General features: G+C 38.4%; 1 protein-coding gene across 2 annotated transcripts in view; it reads right to left on the reverse strand.

The window, feature by feature from the left end:
* PIWIL2 (piwi like RNA-mediated gene silencing 2) overlaps positions 1-18,945 on the reverse strand; it is a 60,280-nt gene that overhangs the window by 29,378 nt on the left and 11,957 nt on the right. For both annotated transcript variants that reach the window (XM_067470621.1, XM_060787509.2), the window contains exons 8-14: positions 15,886-16,010; positions 13,717-13,797; positions 11,565-11,678; positions 9,933-10,121; positions 6,965-7,049; positions 5,528-5,617; positions 227-367 (exon numbers count right to left, since the gene is read on the reverse strand). In XM_067470621.1, the coding sequence (XP_067326722.1) occupies positions 227-367; positions 5,528-5,617; positions 6,965-7,049; positions 9,933-10,121; positions 11,565-11,678; positions 13,717-13,797; positions 15,886-16,010 (825 nt within the window). The remainder of the gene's footprint in view (positions 1-226; positions 368-5,527; positions 5,618-6,964; positions 7,050-9,932; positions 10,122-11,564; positions 11,679-13,716; positions 13,798-15,885; positions 16,011-18,945) is intronic.

Consider the following 18,945-nt stretch of genomic DNA (forward strand, 5'->3'; position numbering starts at 1 on the left):
ACGTATATGTACATTGTAATCTGCCCTGAGTCCGCTGCGGGGTGAGAAGGGCAAAATATAAATACTGTAAATAAAAATAAATAAATAAATAAATAGTTCTTGGGGACCACTAATGGTGTAAATAAATAAAATAAATAAATAAGAATAAATGAGACAGAGTGCCTATGAAAATATTAATTCAATAAGAATTCAAAATTAGATGAGGTAAATCTGATTATTCAATTACCTTACAAATGTCATTGTCCAAGTGAAGTCCCCACCGTGACAACTCATTGTGAGCGTCCTTGTTCTTCTTAATTCTGTCCAGAAGCTGCCTCAAAGACATATGGTGTTGTTTAGGACTCAGGTTGATTTGATGAGAAAGCTCCTAATGACCAGGCAAGAGAGATAAGACCATATAAACACTTCGAGATAGAAATAAATTGACTATCTACACAATAATTATTTTCTATCCTTCTATGACCTTATTTTTCTCATAATTTCACACACCATATATACTGGAGTATAAGGAAACCCAAATATAAGCCGAGGCACCTAATTTTACCACAAAAAACTGGGAAAACTTATCGAGTCGAGTATAAGCAGAGGGTGGGAAATGCAACAGCTATGCATAAATTTCAAAATAAAAATAGATACCGATACAATTACATTAATCGAGGCATTGGTAGGTTTAATATTTTTGAATATTTTCTGATTCTCAAAGAAAAACAGTAAACTAGCTCTGTAAGTGGAAAAGTAGGGTCAACAAAAACAATATGGTATTTATTATTTATTTATTTAATTCATTTATATACCGCTTTTCTCAGCCCTCAGGCGACTCAAAGCCGTTAACAACAGCAAAATTCAAGGCAAAAATATCACAAAACAAATATGGGACAGTTAAAAACAGTAGCATCATCAACAATTAAACATCAATATAACAATCATTAGCGTCTCATCAGTAAAATCAGAATCCAATCTCATCATCCATTATTCCGTATTCCTATATTCAGTTACAATAATAATAATAATAATAATAATAATACTTCATTTATATCCTGCTCTATCTCCCCATGGGGACTTAGGCCGGCTTCCAACATAGTAAAAAGCGAAAATTCAATCCCTATATAAACAATGCAGAGCTATAGATCTATAATGATATATATACTAACTAGCCGTCCCCTGTCACGTGTTGCTGTGGCCCAGTCTGTGTATATTTGTTTTGTGTGTGTATATTTTTGTGTATATATGTGTATTTGTGAGTGTGTGTGTGAATATAAATGGGTGTATATATGTGTGTGTATATGTGTGTACATGCATATTGTGTATATATGTGTGCTTGCCTATATACATATTTATGTGTATATGTGTGTGCATGTTTATATGTATATATATATATGTATATGTGTATTTGTGTGTGCATGTGTATATGTATATATGTGTGTATGTATGTGTATATTTGTGTGTGTTTCTGCATATGTGTGTGTGTGTGTATGAATGTGTGCATGTGTATATATGAGTGTATGTGCATATGTATATATGGTGTATTTTTTGGGTTGTTAAGTCTGTTCCGCTGGGGGTTTGTGTGTGTGTGTGTGTGTGTTTTAGGGGTGATGGACACTCGTTGGACTGTACGGTGTATTGTGTCCAAATTTCGTGTCAATTCGTCCAGTGGTTTTTGAGTTATGTTAATCCCACAAATGAACAATACATTTTTATTTATGTAGATTTAATATATAAAAATAATGTATACATATAGATATAGATACAAAGGTACATGGAAATCTCTAGATATCTATATGCATATAGGATTTGCAAACACCTGCAAACATATCAGGGGAAAATTCATATACAAAATTAACGTATATAGATAGATACAGATATCCATCCCCTGATATGCAACGCTCTCTACGTGGGGTTGCCTCTGAAGACTGCCCGGAAGCTGCAATTAGTCCAATGAGCGGCAGCCAGATTACTAACAGGAGCGGGGTACAGGGAGCATACTATTCCTCTGTTGCACCAGCTCCACTGGCTGCCAATTAGTTTCCGAGCACAATTCAAAGTGCTGGTGTTGACCTATAAATCCCTAAACGACTCCGGCCCAATTTACCTGTCCGAACGGATTCTCCCCTATGAACCATCAAGGTTGTTAAGATCTTCTGGAGGGGCCCTGCTCTCGGTCCCACCATCCTCGCAATCGCGTCTGGTGGGGACGAGGGACAGGGCTTTCTCGGTGGTGGCCCCTCGGCTCTGGAACTCTCTCTCATTGGAGATTAGAACTGCCCCTTCCCTCCTGACCTTTAGAAAGTTGGTGAAAACCTGGCTCTGGAACCTGGCATTTGATGAGTGAGTCAATAACTCTTGACCACACGGACGGATGGGGATGAATAGTGATTTTATTCGGACGACTTGGCCTTATGGAATTATATGATTTTATTTTAATGTGTTTTATAGTAGTGTATTATTGGATGTGATGTTTTAAACTATTGTGTATGAATTTCCCTGTTGTAAACCAGCCTGAGCCCCTCGTTGGAGGTGAGAAGACCGGGATAGAAAAGTTCTAAATAATAAATAAATAATAAATAAAATAAATGAGGATTGCAAAGCCTTGCTGGGGGAAATGCCTATATATCTGTAGGAGAGATTAACAATTTTTCAGGGGAGAACGCTTTTATAAGGTTAATGGATTTATAAGGTTTGCAAAGACTCTGGGAGAAACATGCATATGTAGAAACATATTTATAGATCTATGGGACCTGCAAAGGCCAGTGAACACTTCCAAGGGAATAAAAATGCACATATAAAGTTAATACATTTAGATACACACACACACAAGCCAGAAAATTGGGTGGGTTTGAAAGAGAGCCATTTAAACAAGGAGGACATGAAATATATGTCATTTCCCTCCTTCCCTCCCTTTTGACTGGTAAAGAAAACACAGTCAAGGGAGGGGAAGAGGAGAGAGAAATATATCATATATTGCAAGCAATGGCTTCCAGGCTTCCCACCTGGCCTTGACCCCATTACAACCAAACTCCTAAAGGAATGGGGTCCTAAATAAAGACATGACTGGACTTAATGTCAGGGGACAACCTTTACCTTTACCTAACAATAACTTTATTTATACCCCGCCTCCATCTCCCCAAGGAGCCCCCGGTGGCGCAGCGAATTATTTATTTATTTATTTATTTATTTATTTATTTATTTGATGCACTTATTAACCGCCATTCTCAGCCCATAAGGGCGACTCATGGCGGTGTACAGTACACATAAAAGACAATTACAATTAAACCCCTGTGCTGGCAGGACTGAAGACCGACAGGTCGCAGGTTCGAATCCGGGGAGAGGCAGATGAGCTCCCTCTATCAGCTCCAGCTCCTCATACGGGGACATGAGAGAAGCCTCCCACAAGGATGATAAAAACATCAAAACATCCGGGTGTCCCCTGGGCAACGTCCTTGCAGACGGCCAATTCTCTCACAACAGGAGCGACTTGCAGTTTCTCAAGTTGCTCCTGACACGACAAAAAAAAATCTCCCCAAGGGACTCGGAGCGGCTTACATGAGGCCAAGCCCAACAACACATCAATAAACAAGAAAGCAATAAACAAAAAACAACAACAATACAATTAAATAAATCACATATAAACATTAACATGCAAGGATTTAAAAACCTATGGCCGGGCCAGATGTAATAGTTAAAAATTAAAAAAATAAACGCTGGGCATAAACAAGGTAGGATATATCTATTAGGAGGGTTTTAAAGAAGGAGAGGATAGGCTGTATTTCTTTGACAGATTTTTTAAAACTAGAGGCCAAATAACATTGAAAGAATAGGAACAAATTTCTACACCATAAAAAACAGCAATTCAATTCAATGACCAGATCAAGGAGCGAAGAAAGAAGCTTTTGAAATGTGAACAACATGATTAATATCAGAAAACATTGGCCACATCAAGGCACTGCCATACTGGATAAGCGCGCAATTGAGAAAATAAGGGATCTATTTTTGAATACGTTTTTGCAAGTTACACTTTTCAAGAAGTTTATTTCTAATTTTCTTTTTCTCTCTTTATGGGGATGTATATTTACTATAATAAAGTCACAGCAGAATTGAGAACAAAGAAAAGGGCAGTCTTATTTCTGTATTTCAAGCCTTTTTGGAATATTGTATATACTCGAGTATAAGCCTAGTTTTTCAGCCCCTCTTTTAGGCTGAAAAATCTCCCCATGGCTTATATTCGAGTCAAGGTTATTTACTATTTTACTCTGTTATTAGTATTATTTTTATTGCATTTATTATTTTACTCTATTTATTATTATTAGCACATTTATTATTTTACTCTTTATTGTTATTATAACATTTATTATTTTACTCTATTATTGTTATTATTACATTTATTATTTTACTCTCTTATTACTGTTATGACAGCCTTTGACCGCTCCAGCTGGAGGTCAGCTGTGACCAGCAGTGTTGCAGAATTTGAGGAGGCACGAGTGGAGGGTGAAAAAGAGAAACGTGCCAAGAGGAAGGCGCATCAAGCCAACCCCGACCGAGACCGCCTTCCACCTGGAAACCAATGCCCTCACTGCGGGAGAAGACGCAGAGCAAGAATAGGGCTCCACAGCCACATACGGACCCACAAGAATATTGGAAGACAATCATCCTCGGAAAGCGAGGGATCGCCTAAGTAAGTAAGTAAAGTCCATTAGTTTATTATTATTTTATTACATTTATTATTTTACTCTTTACTGTTATTACAACAATTATTATTTTACTCTTATTGTTATTATTACATTTATTATTTTACTCTCTTATTACTGTTATGACATTTCCATTATCTTACTCTATTATTATTATTATTATTACATTTATTATTTTACTCCCTTTATTATTGGAAGGATATGTAAGCACATTTACATTGAAGAAGGTTAGAATAATGTTTTAATCAGAGTTGGACAGCTTTGTCTTAAATTACAATGTTATGTAAATATTTTTGAATATTTACTCTACTGATGCCTCAATTAATGTAATTTTATTGGTATCTATTTCTATTTTGAAATTGACCAGTACCTGCTGCATTTCTCACCCTCGGCTTATACTCGCATCAATACATTTCCCCAGTTTTTGTGGTAAAATTAGGAGTCTCGGCTTATATTCGGGTCAGCTTATACTCGAGTATATACGGTAGTTATTACTCTGTCTATTGCCTATAAACGCAGAGCACTTATAGTAGAAAATATTCTTATTTTAAACAAAGGATAAATTTTTCATTCCTTGCGTATCTGTAAGATGCAGGCTCAAAGAATCTATTCCATGCAATCTACATGTGTCCTAAATGTGGTTTTATTTTTACAAATATGGAGAAAAAAAGCTGGTTTTGTACAGTAATAATAGAAACCATTAACTCCTCAATTTCCAATAAAGTTTCATCACCAAGAGAGAGAAAAAGCAGCAATTCAGCAAGCATTTCATTTCTTTTCTAACTAATAATACGGGCACAGAGAATGGAAGAACCAAATCAAGTAAGCGAATGAGCTCAAGGCACCTTCATGATTCTGAAATCTTTCTTCATCCTCTCAGGGATTCCAGTCAGGAACGAGAGTTCTGGCACCAGGAGGATTTCACCCCTTTGCAACTGTAGGTAAATGAACCAAATAGCATGAAGATGCATATGTAAGTAGGAACAGTAGACAAAAAGAAAAGCTTTCACTTCCAATATTTGGAGCTGAGATACATCCCACCTGTCCACAGGCAAAGGTAAAGGTTTCCCCTGACCTTAAGTCCAGACATGTCTGACTCTGGGGGTTGGTGCTCATCTCCATTTCTAAGCCAAAGAGCCAGCGTTATCCATAGACACCTCCAAGGTCACGTGGCCAGTATGACTGCAAGGAGCGCCATTACCTTCCTGCCGGAGCGGTTCCCATTGATCTATTTATTTGATTTATTTACTTTATTTATATACCACTTTTCTCAGCCCTCAGGCGACTCAAAGCGGTGAACAACATCAATACAAAACATCACGAGACAAGTATAGGGCAATTAAAACAATTGTAACATAAATCATTAAACATCCGTATAACAATCATTAGAGCCTCAACAGTAAAATCAGAATCCAGTCTCTTCATCCATTATCTACTCACATTTGCATGTTTTCGAACTGCTAGGTTGGCAGAAGCTGGGCCTAATAGGAGGAGCTCACCCCGCTCCCAGATTCGAACTGCCAACCTTTCAGTCAGCAAGTTCAGCAGCTCAGCAGTTTAACCCACTGTGCTACCAGGGGGCACTCACTCACCTGTCCATGCTATAGCACAACTGGAAGAGAAAACTACTAAGATGGGAGCTAGGACAGGCCTGGGTAAACTTGAGCCCTCTAGGTGTTTTGGACTTCAATCCCCACAATTTCTAACAGCCAACTAGCTCTTAGGAATTGTGGGAGTTGGAAGTCCAAAATACCTGGAGAGCCAAAGTTTGCCCAGCTCTGGTCTACACTGCAGACTGCCTTACTCTGGCTAATTCAAGGAGGCATAAGATTCCTCCAGACAAAACAAATGCAAAGCTTTGCTACTTAAAGCCAGGGCCCCTTGGTGACACAGTGGGTTAAATCACTGAGCTCCTGAATTTGCTGACTGAAAGGTTGGTGGTTCGAATCCAGGGAATGGGGTGAGCTCCTGCTGTTAGCCCCAGCTTCTGCCGACCTAGCAGTTCAAAAACATGCAAATGTGAGTAGATCAATAGATATCGCTCCAGCTGAAAGGTAACGGTGCTCCGTGCAGTCATGCCAGTGGCCACATGACCTTGGAGGTGTCTATGGACAACGCCGGCTCTTTGGCTTAGAAATGGAGATGAGCACCAGAGTCCCAGAATCAGACTAAATATCAGGGGAAACCTTTATCTTTTTACTTAAGGCCATCCGCTTTCCATTAGTGCTTGAATTCTGGTGATTATGGCTCTCCAGTTCTGAATGCAATGCCGACCTTCTTACCTTCCCCGGGGGATTCTTTCTTTCTTTGGGTCTGTGAATGAGCAGTGGCTGGTCAAGGTCCTTGATTGTGATCCCATAGTTTTTACTAGGAAAAAGAAGTAAATACGGATTTTAGGGCAACAAATTCCTTTGAAATAGGAAGGATAAACAACTCATAAAAAACATTATTAAGCCACAACAAAGCAACAGAATGGGCAATATCCATGAATCCAAGGGCTTTTTTTCCAAGTTAAGCAAGTACCTAAGGCTGGAATATGTCCTAAGGGGAAATGGTGAAGGTAAGTGGACTATTTAATTTATTTATTTATATTGTTTATTTACAGCTTTTATATTCCGCCCTTCTCCTCACCCCGCAGGGGACTCAGGGCGGATTACAGTGTACACATATATGGCAAACATTCAATACCAATTTTTGACGTACAAACATATACAGACATACACAGAGGCTATTTAACTTTTTCTGGCTGCCAGGGGAGCTGTCGCTTTCATTGTCCATCTGCGACGTTAATGAAGCACTTCCACATTCCCCGCATGCTTCCCCGCTGGAATGCTTTGCTGGAGTCTTCTTTATGGCCTCATAAATCAGTTAATTTAGCCTCCCCACACTTTTTAAGGTGGTACCTAATTTTCCTACTTGACAAATGCAACTGTCTTCCGGGTTGCAAAGATCGACAACAGGCTACACACAATTGGTTGGAAACCCACTCCAACCCGGGCTGGCTTCAAACTCATGACCTTTTGGTCAGAGTGATCTTAATGCAGCTGACACTCAGCCAGCTGCACCACAATCCTGGGGTTTTGAGGGGAAATGGCCTGGACATTTTGGAGTTGTAGGTACTGGGATTTTGGAGTTGTAGGTAGTTGTAGGTACTGGGATGTATAGTTCACCTGCAATCAGTGAGCACTCTGAACTCCAACAGAGATGGAACTGGACCAAACTTGGCACACGGAGCCCAAGGACGAGCAAAAAATACTGCAGGTCTTTGTGGGAAATTCATCTTGATTTTGGAGAGTTGTAGTTCACCTACATCTAGAGAGAACTGTGAATTCCAACACTGATGGATCTGTACCAAAGTTGGCACACATACCCGATATCCTGAAATTTGATTACTGAAGGGATTGGGGGGTGGGGGTGACTGACCTTCCTTTCTGGGAGTTGTAGTTGGTGGACCCAGACCACACTTGGCACACAGAGCTCCTATGACTAACTCAACCTACCGGAGGGGACTCACTCACCATAATAGGTGTTGTAGTTTACCCTGCAGCCAGAGAGCACACTGAATGATGCATCTCAAGCAATGGTTCTCAACCTGTGGATTCCAAGGTGCTTTGGCCTACAACTCCCAGAAATCCCAGCCAGTTTACCAACTCTTAGGATCTCTGCAAGTTGAAGACCAAAACATCTGGGGACCCACAGGTTGAGAATCACTGATCTAGAGCAAACATAATAAACTTTAAGTACTGATTGAGTTTTTCCATGGTTAACCCGGCATGATGTGAGCTGTAGTTCACCCACAACTGTATGCATTTTGTATGATTAAAACTGAATTTTTCAAATCACCTGGGCAATGCCTGGTACCCAAGATAGTTACTAATAAAATAACTAATAAAATCCCCACTAGGTAACTATTATATAATATATTGCATATGCATATATATATACATATACATATATATATAGTATATAGTATATACATATATTTATATTATAATGTCATGCAATATAATATTAATAATATATTATAATTATATATTTATATTGCATGTAATATTAATAATACAATATAGTAATAATTAATACTGATATTGTACTATGCTTATTTATTTGTCGTGTCAGGGCAACCAGTGAATTATATTACATTTCTAACAGAACAAAGCAAACAAACAGGCAAAATACAAAATTTGTCAGTTTGGTAGTTGATTAGATGTCCTTTGACCAGTCTCTGTCCCCTTGGAGTGCTTCTGGTGTTGCCGCAAGAAGGTCCTCCCTTGTGCATCATGTGGCAGGGCTCAGGGTGCATTGCAGCAGGTGGTCAGTGGTTTGCTCTTCTCCACACTCGCATGTCGTGGATTCCACTTTGTGGCCTCATTTCTTGAGGTTGGCTCTGCATCTTGTGGTGCCAGAGCGCAGTCTGTTCAGCGCCTTCCAAGTCACTCTGTCTTCTTTGTGCCCAGGGGGGAGTCTCTCATTGGGTCTCAGGCATTGGTTGAGGTTCTGGGTTTGAGCCTGCCACTTTTGGATTCTCGCTTGCTGAGATGTTCCAGCGAGTGTCTCTGTAGATCTAAAAAAAACTATTTCTTGATTTAAGTCGTTGACGTGCTGGCTGATACCCAAACAGGGGATGAGTTGGAGATGTCTCTGCCTTGGTCCTTTCACTATTGGCTGCCACTTCCCGGAGGATGTCAGGTGGTGCAATACCGGCTAAGCAGTGTAATTTCTCCAGTGGTGTAGGGCGCAGACACCCCATGATAATGCGCATGTCTCATTAAGACAACAGGAGCGGTTGCTCCTGACACGACAAAATAAATAAATAAATAAATAAATAAATAAATAAATAAGAGCCACATCCACTGTTTTAGTGTGGTGAGATGTGTTCCACACTGGGCATGCATACTCAGCAGCAGAGTAGCATAGCGCAAGGTATTGTATGTGTATGTATCTTGTAAGCCGCTCTGAGTCCCCTTCGCGGTGAGAAGGGCAGCATATAAATGTTGTAAATAAATAAATAAAAATAATACTAAAGATATTCAAAACTATTAGGTGAATTAGTATTTGAGAAGATTAATGTTGTTGTTCACAAACAAAATTATTTTTACCCTAACTTCTCTGCATTTTAGTGGCAAACCAAGCTGTCAATTTCTAGGATGACGGGGGAAAGTGCCGAAACAAGATGAGTGCCCTAAGGAAAGTGCCAGCTTTCCTCCACTCCCAGAATACTTCAACAAGTGTTTAAGTGCTGCATCTCACCTGTAATAGTCTATGAAAGTGGTCTCTTTTCCATCCGACATGGTAAAGCTGTCCTTTGGTGTCTTGTTCCAGTCAATATCGTCAATACGGTAAGTCTTGTTGTTGTAGCGGGTTAATACAATGTCGCCAATCAGCTGCTTTGTACACTCATCTTGGAACTTGCCTTGACTCTGCTGGTAAACTGAATGCCTTTGGAAAACAAAAACATTTCGATCTCATACATTACGAACTTACCTTTTGTGGGTAGAGAATTAGAAGCACTTCTATGATACATTCAACCTCTCACCAGATAGCTTCATGCACACTACTGTTTCTCAGCTTCATTTACAACTAGCTTTAAGGGTAGACATGCTGTGTGCACCTATGTATATTATGGTAGAGTATGTACATATACATAGAGCATATACATATACATAATATATATTATGGTATTATGGTAAAGCAGTTGCTCTACTCCGAACTTGAGAACAGAAAACAGAATGTTGGTGGACAGGAAAAGAGATTGAAAGATGGGCTCAAAGCCAACCTTCAAAACTCTGGCATAGACACTGAGAACTGGGAAGCCCTGGCCCTTGAGCGCTCCAGCTGGAGGTCAGATGTGACTAGCAGTGCTGTGGAGTTTGAAAAGGCAAGAATGGAGGGCAAAAGAGGAAGGCATGTCAAGCCAACCCAAACCGGGGCCGCCTTCCACCTGGAAACCGATGCCCACACTGTGGGAGAAGATGCAGATCAAGAATTGGGCTCCATAGTCACTTATGGACCCACCACCAGGACACCGACCTTGGAGGACCATCGTCCTCGGACTACGAGGGATTGCCTAAGTAAGTAAGTAAGTAAGTAAGTAAGTAATATTATGGCCCAGTTTACCTGTCCAAGCGGATTCTCCCCTACGAACCATCAAGATTGTTAAGATCTTCTGGAGGAGCCCTGCTCTCGGTCCCACCACCTTCGCAATTGCGTCTGGTGGGGACGAGGGACAGGGCCTTCTCGGTGGTGGCCCCTCGGCTGTGGAACTCTCTCCCGATGGAGATCAGATCTACCCCTTCCCTCTTGACTTTTAGAAAGCTAGTAAAATCCTGGCCCTGGGACATAGCATTCTCAGAATGAGAGAGTCAATAACTGCTGACCACACCAGCGGATGGTGATGAATTGTGATTTTATCTTGACAATTTGGCTTTATGTATTTATTTGATCTGTATTTTAATGTATTATGGTGTTATTATGTTATTAGTTTATTTGGTGTAAGAATTTTCTGTTGTGAGCCAGCCTGAGTCCCTCCTCGGAGGTTGAGAAGACCGGGTTATAAAAGTTCTAAATAAATAAATAAATAAATAAATAATGACCCTTTTCCCAAGGGTCATTCAGCAGTCTCTCCACCACATCGATCTAAATTAGTAAATGTCTTCCTTTAGCACAGTGGTTCTCAACCTGTGGGTTCCCAGATGTTTTGGCCTTCCACTCCCAGAAATCCTAACAGCCTATATAGCAACCTCTCGAGAAACCTGGTTCTGTGAAGAGAAATCTAAAGGGAACAAGAATGGAATGACAATGGAACTGGTTTTGTGTTACTGTAAAAAGACCAGTTCTCAGTTGCTTCTTTTCCATAATATCTTAATTACTTTTCTTACTCACATGAAATCCAGAACGGAATCATTCCTAACCACCTTGTGAACAACATCTGCCAAAAGAAAGAGCCCCCCGTCTGTCCTCCGGATACTAGCTGCATAGCCAGGCCATATTTGCAACCTTTGTGGAAGAAAATAATATGTCATACAAGCAGCAAATGCATTTTTCAGGTTCTTTGAAGATGATGCTACCAACTCTTGTATTATTACAAAATGCAGCCGACATACAGAAGGGGGAAATGCCATTTACAGTGTTTAGAGAAGCCAGTGTTCACCTATTGATTGCATTCATTTGAAATGGATGAATAACTAATAATTTTCCTGTTATTACAAATACTATATATACTCAAGTATAAGCCGACCCGAATATAAGCCGAGGCACCTAATTTTACCACAAAAAACTGGGGAAACGTATTGACTTGTGTCTAACCTTAGGGAAATGCAGCAGCTACTGGTAAATTTCAAAATAAAAACAAATACCTTGGGAAGTCTGACTTGGCCACGGTAGTCCACGCTCTGGTTACATCCCGTTTAGACTACTGCAACGCTCTCTACGTGGGGTTGCCTTTGAAGACAGCTCGGAAGCTCCAACTAGTCCAACACTCGGCAGCCATGATTTTAACAGGAGCGGAGCGCAGGGAGCATACAACCCCCCTGTTGCGCCAACTCCACTGGCTACCGATCTGCTACCGGGCTGAATTCAAAGTGCTGGCGTTGGCCTTTAAAGCCCTAAACGGTTCCGGTCCAAGTTACCTATCTGACCGCATCTCTGCCTATGAACCCACCAGGACTTTGAGATCTTCCGGGGAGACCCTGCTCTCGATCCCGCCTGCTTCTCAAGCTCGGCTGGCGGGGACGAGAGATAGGGCCTTCTCGGTGGTGGCTCCTCGGCTGTGGAACGCCCTTCCTACGGACATTAGACTAGCACCATCTCTAATGGTATTCCGCAAAAAGGTGAAGACCTGGATGTTTGTGCAGGCGTTTGAGTAATTTAGTGCAATCTGGTAATGGAACACAGGAATGGAACAATGGACGACGAACCTGGACTACGCTTGGATGATGAGAAGATGGGGTATGGTTGTTTTTTGTAATAATTGTGCATTGTAATTGCTTATTGGTAATTTATGGATAATGTGTTAAGTCAATTGTTATATGTTGTATGGAACCACTGCTGTTTCTACTGTTTCTACTGTTTGTGAACCGCTGTGAGTCGCCTTCGGGCTTGAGATACAGCCGTATAGAAGCAAAGTAAATAAATAAATAAATACCAATAAAATTACATTAATTGATGCATCGGTAGGTGAAATGTTTTTGAATGTTTACATAAAATTGTAATTTAAGATAACTGTTCAACTCTGATTAAACCATTATTCTAATCTTCTTCAATGAAAATGTGCTTACATATCCTTCCAGTAATAATAAAGAGAGCAAAATAATAAATGTAATAAAAATAAAATAATAGAGAAAAATAATGGAAATGTAATAACAGTAATAATAAAGAAACAAATGTAATAATAACAATAGAGTAAAATAATACATGTAACAATAACAACAGAGTAAAATAATAAATGTAATAATAACAAGAGTAAAATAATAAACATAATAACAAAAATAAATAAAATAATAAATGTAATAATAGAGTAAAATAATAAATGTAATATTAATATAGTAAAATAATAAATATAGAGTAAAATAATAAATGTAATAATAAATAGAGTAAATTAATAAATGTAATAATAATAATAATAATAGAGTAAAATAATAAATAACTCTGACTTGAGTATAAGCCGAGGGGAGCCTTTTCAGCCCCCCCAAAAGGGCTGAAAAACTTGGCTTATACTCGAGCATATATGGTAACTTGTCCCTCTTCAAAAGCAGAACAGATTTACTAAGAACACGTCATTATACAATGGCCCAAGTTTTAATTATGGCATTCGGTTTTCCTCTGCTTTAATTATACTATATCTTTTCCATATTACCGATGCGTATCGGCTAACTGATAAAGCACTGCAAAACAACAAATATTTTTTCTCTGGATTTTACTGAAATATACAAGAACATGTCCATCAGCAGAGGACAATCCAGACACTGTGATGGGCAGTGAAACGCAAATTGAAATGTTTGGTTAAAATATGAAAGGAACAAAGGGAAATACCAACCTATACTGCTGTAATACAGAGGTGCTTGTCGGGTCAAAGAAATTCCTCCCAATCAGCTTCATATCTAAAATTCTCATAACCCTACAACCAAAAGTCAAAGTAATTAGAAACTAAATCAATAGGAAATGCAGTTTGCTTTAAAATCTGTGTTATGCATGAACAATTCCTGACAGTAGATACCATGTATGTAAATATAATTCCCACAAAAAGAAATCTTCATTACACTTTCTAAGCAGCAATACTTTGAATCACAAATTATGCTTCTCTATGTAACCAGAAAAGGTGTCCCCAAACCGGCTTCTGATTCAAACATACTTGTAAAACTGCATCCTACCAATATAAATAAAAATGTAATGTTCATTTGTGGGATTAACACAACTCAAAACCACTGGACAAATTAACACCAAGTGTGGACACAAGACACCTCTCAGGACAACAAGTGACCATCACTCATAAAAACACTGAAAAACACAGCAGAAGGGACTTTAAAAGCCAAAAAACAAAACAAAAAATGCATGACAGCTCATGCACAAAACCACATATAACCACAAACACACATATATACACAAATATATACACACATAAATGGATATATACACACACAAAACACATATACACAGAAAGGGGGAAGGAAGGAAGGAAGGAAGGAAGGAGAGAAAGAGGGAAAGAAGGAGGGAAGAAGAGAATGAAGGAAAGAAAGAAAGGTAGAAAAGGAAGGACGGAGAGAAGGAAATAAAAAAGTGAACGAGGAAAGGAAAGAGAGAAGGAAGAAGAAAAGGAACGAAAGAGAGAAAGAGGGTGGGAAGGAAGGAAAGAGAGAAGGAAAGATGGAACCAAAGAGCAAAGGAAGTGAGGAAAGAAAAAGGTAGAGAAGGAAGAAAGGAAAGAAGAGGGAGGGAGGGAGGAGAGAACCAAAGAGCAAAGGAAGGAAAGAAAGAAACAGGTAGAGAAGGAAGAAAGAAAGGAAAGAAGAGGGAGGGAGGGAGGGAGGGAAGGAAAGAGGGAGGGAGGGAGGGAGGGAGGGAGGGAGGAGAGAACCAAAGAGAAAAGGAAGGGAAGAAAGAAGGGAAAGAAGAAGAGGGAGGGAGGGAGGGAGGGAGGGAAGGAGAAAAAGAGGGAGGGATGGATGGCCACAGCAATGTGTGGCGGGTCCAGCTAGTCTTTAATAAAACGTATCACTTGATGAGCAGCCCTGATGGTTGTATTGGTAGAGATTGTTTGTCTGGACAGAGAACTGAGAACTTAATTTACCGCATATCTGTATACGAGAAGTTTTGCTTCTCGCTGAACATTGAGAAAACCAAAGTGCTCTTCCAGCAGGCACCATAATAGTAATGCAATAAAACTTTCTTTATATTACTCCCTATGTCTCCAGATGGACTCAAGATGAATTCCAAACATAAAAGGCAAACACTCAATGCCCAAACACAACAACAATACACCCATCATAACGAAAATTGACAACTCAACATATACAAACAAATTATGCCTTAACAGCTAAAATTAAATAAAAATGCAACCTGTTATATCAGACATAAGACAAAACATAAAGCATCAGCATCAATTTTGCAAATAGATTGATCACGGCTCAAGATGTCTATTGAGTTGGTGGGGTGAACAAGGCACAGATACTAATCAGAAGTATAATGTTAGTATTACCATCTGCAATGCCACCAGCCAATCTCTCTGCAATGCCAGAAATACAGCTTAAATACAGCAGTGAGTTGGACTAAATGGCCCATGTGGTCTCTGTCAAATCAAATCAAATCATTTATTTCGGTCATTGACCAGCACAGGAAATAGAGTCACATTTTCATACAAACTTGGTATGTTTGGTACATTAAAATATAAATATAACTACTGAAGCACAATATGGGTGAGGGAGCGGAAAGGAAGGGGAAACAGGGTAAAAACATACAATCTCTGTCAACTCTATGATTCTATCCTCCTAAAAGTCCAAATAATATCATGAAAATAATGATACCCACTGTAGCTCATTTATGATATTCAACATTAACAGTCACATTTCTGCCCCTTTTGTTTTTACACAGAAAAGCAGAGCTCAATTCAATCTATTTGGCATGAATTCAGTTTTAACGTGTGATCTTAAGAGCTATAAATCACAAACTAAATTATTTTCAACAGATGAAAACACTGTCTGTCACTTACCTTCTGAAAACAACATTGTAGAATGGGATGCACAAGTCTGAGCTCGGCTCCAGGATTTTGGTCATTTGAATATTTATCGTTACTTCTGACCCATCAGTTCTCCTTTGACACTTCAGGCCTTCATTCTAAACCAAGAGAAAATGAATTGTACGTTCCAACCTGAACCTTACAATTTATTTTTGTTCTCTTTCTTTAAGGATGTGCTTCCATATTGCAGCAAAACAAATACAAGCCAAAATTTATCCCTGGAGCACTTTGATTTCACAATACAATGTTTATTGACAATACAATGTTTATTTAATGTTTATTACAATGTTTATTCTTTAACATTGATTAGCTTGTCTTCTTAAATATAATTCATTGGTAATGGTTGCAGAAACCCTGCAGAGAACACCATCAGCACTCTTTAATGCAGGAGAAATTGATTTATTTATTATATGTTTACCCCACTTCTCTCACCCCGAAAGGGACTCAGAGCAACTTCCAATTTGGCAATATTCAGTGCCATACAAACAACAAACAGCTACAATAACCACAAATATTAAAATCATTAAAAGCTAAAAAAAATCGTGGCATTAATACATTTTTTTGTGTCAGGAGCAACTTGAGAAACTGCAAGTTGCTTCTGGTGTGAGAGAATTGGCCGTCTGCAAGGATGTTGCCCAGGGGACACCTGGATGTTTGATGTCTTACCATCCTTGTGGCAGGCTTCTCTCATGCCCCCGCATGGGGAGCTGGAGCTGACAGAGGGAGCTCAACCTGCTCTCCCGGATTTGAACTACCAGCACAAGGGTTTAACCCATTGCGCCACCAGGGGAGGCATTAATACATTACATTAAAATCAGCTATTAAAATCCAAAACACCTTTGGCCCCAAGAATTCCAGAGAAGGCATAATCAACATGTGTTGGCTTACATCATAGATTCATAGAATCCTAGAGTTGGAAGAGACCTCATGGGCCATCCAGTCCAACCCCATTCTGCCAAGAAGCAGGAATATTGCATTCAAATCACCCCTGACAAATGGCCATCCAGCCTCTGTTTAAAAGCCTCCAAAGAAGGAGCCTCCACCACACTCCCTCCGGGGCAGAGAGTTCCAGTGCTGAACGGCTCTCACAGTCAGGAAGTTTTTCCTAATGTTCAGATGGAATCTCCTCTCTTGTAGTTTGAAGCCATTTTCCCATTGCGTCCTAGCCTCCAAGGAAGCAGAAAACAAGCTTGCTCCCTCCTCCTCCCTGTGGCTTCCTCTCACATATTTATACATGGCTATCATATCTCCTCTCAGCCTTCTCTTCTTCAGGCTAAACATGCCCAGTTCCCTAAGCCGCTCCTCATAGGGCTTGTTCTCCTGATTGTATACAAAGAGACGCAGGCATAAACATGTTGTGTATACATATCATTTGAAGTTCTAACGAAACATTTTGACAGATCTCCATAGCATGCAAATATTGCTTCCTCAGCCTTAACCCAACTACAGCGGGCTCTCAGGTTTACTGGAACCCATGGGGATTGGTAGATGCCTGATAAATGTAGTCTCTAATTAGGTTAATATTTTAAAAAACCCCAACTTTTAAATTAAATATCAATGTTTCTATTTTTTTGCCGGTTGCTTGAGAGTTCCAGTTAACGGAGAGTCTACACTATCACTATATTCCCATGGTTTGCTGAAGAATGAGCAAAAGATCTTCCACTGGCTTCCCTGTTCAATACCAACAATAGGGATTAAAATAAACTGCTGCATAGCACAGGGAGCCTGACGAGCGGCTCTGGCCTGGCAGCTTTACAAAGGAGCATTTCTGTGTCCCAAATGCGGGGGATCCATTTGCAGTGCGAGTGGCGGGCAAACGATCAAATGTGTGGCCCCCAATCAAATTTGACAACTTTTTCTACATTCAGGGATATATTCAGTAAGTATCTGAACCAGGATGGCTTACATTAATAATATCTATGTATTAGATATTAATAATAACTATTTCGTTGTTTGGAAATCAAATTATATAGTCCGCTATTAGAACTGTTACAGTGTATCTGTTTCATATCATGTTTTTTAATTAAAGTGTTATACAAAAATAAACAAAAACCTTGATATTTGCTACTAAACTCATGAACGACTGGAAGACACGGAAGTTCTATTTTTTCTCCGTATGTTTTCATCCTAAAACTTTTGGATCTACATGTTAACATTCTTTTCGACATTTAAAAAGTCTAACACACTGGTTATAAGCACCATGACACTCCAGAATAAGCAACACTTACTGTATATACTTGAGTATAAGCCTAGTTTTTCAGCCCCTTTTTTAGGCTGAAAAAGTTCCCCTCAGCTTATACTCGAATCAAGGTTATTTATTCTTTTTACTCTGTTATTAGTATTATTTTATTACATTTAGTATTTTGCTCTATTATTATTATATTTACATTACTTTGAACTATTATTATTCTATTTATTATTTTGCTCTATTATTATTATTACGTTTACAGTATTTTACTCTATTATTATTATTACATTTATTATTTTAATCTATTTATTATTATTATTATTATTATTATTACATTTACAGTATTTTACCCTATTATTATTACATTTATTATTTTAATCTATTTATTATTATTATTATTATTATTATTACATTTACAGTATTTTACCCTATTATTATTACATTTATTATTTTAATCTATTTATTATTATTAGTAGTAGTAGTATTATTATTACATTTACAGTATTTTACCCTATTATTATTATTACATTTATTGTTTCAATGTATTTATTATTATTATTATTATTATTATTATTAAATTTACAATATTTTACCCTATTCTTACTACATTTATTGTTTTACTCTATTATTACTGTTTTTATTGCATTTTCATTATTTTATTCTGTTATTAGTATTATTTTATTACATTTAGTATTTTACTCTATTATTATTATATTTACATTATTTTGAACTATTATTCTATTTATTATTTTGCTCTATTATTATTATTACGTTTACAGTATTTTACTCTATTATTATTATTATTACATTTATTATTTTAATCTATTTATTATTATTATTATTAT

This window comes from Anolis sagrei, chromosome 7, assembly GCF_037176765.1.
Source record: "Anolis sagrei isolate rAnoSag1 chromosome 7, rAnoSag1.mat, whole genome shotgun sequence".
Taxonomy (NCBI): Eukaryota; Metazoa; Chordata; class Lepidosauria; order Squamata; family Dactyloidae; genus Anolis; species Anolis sagrei.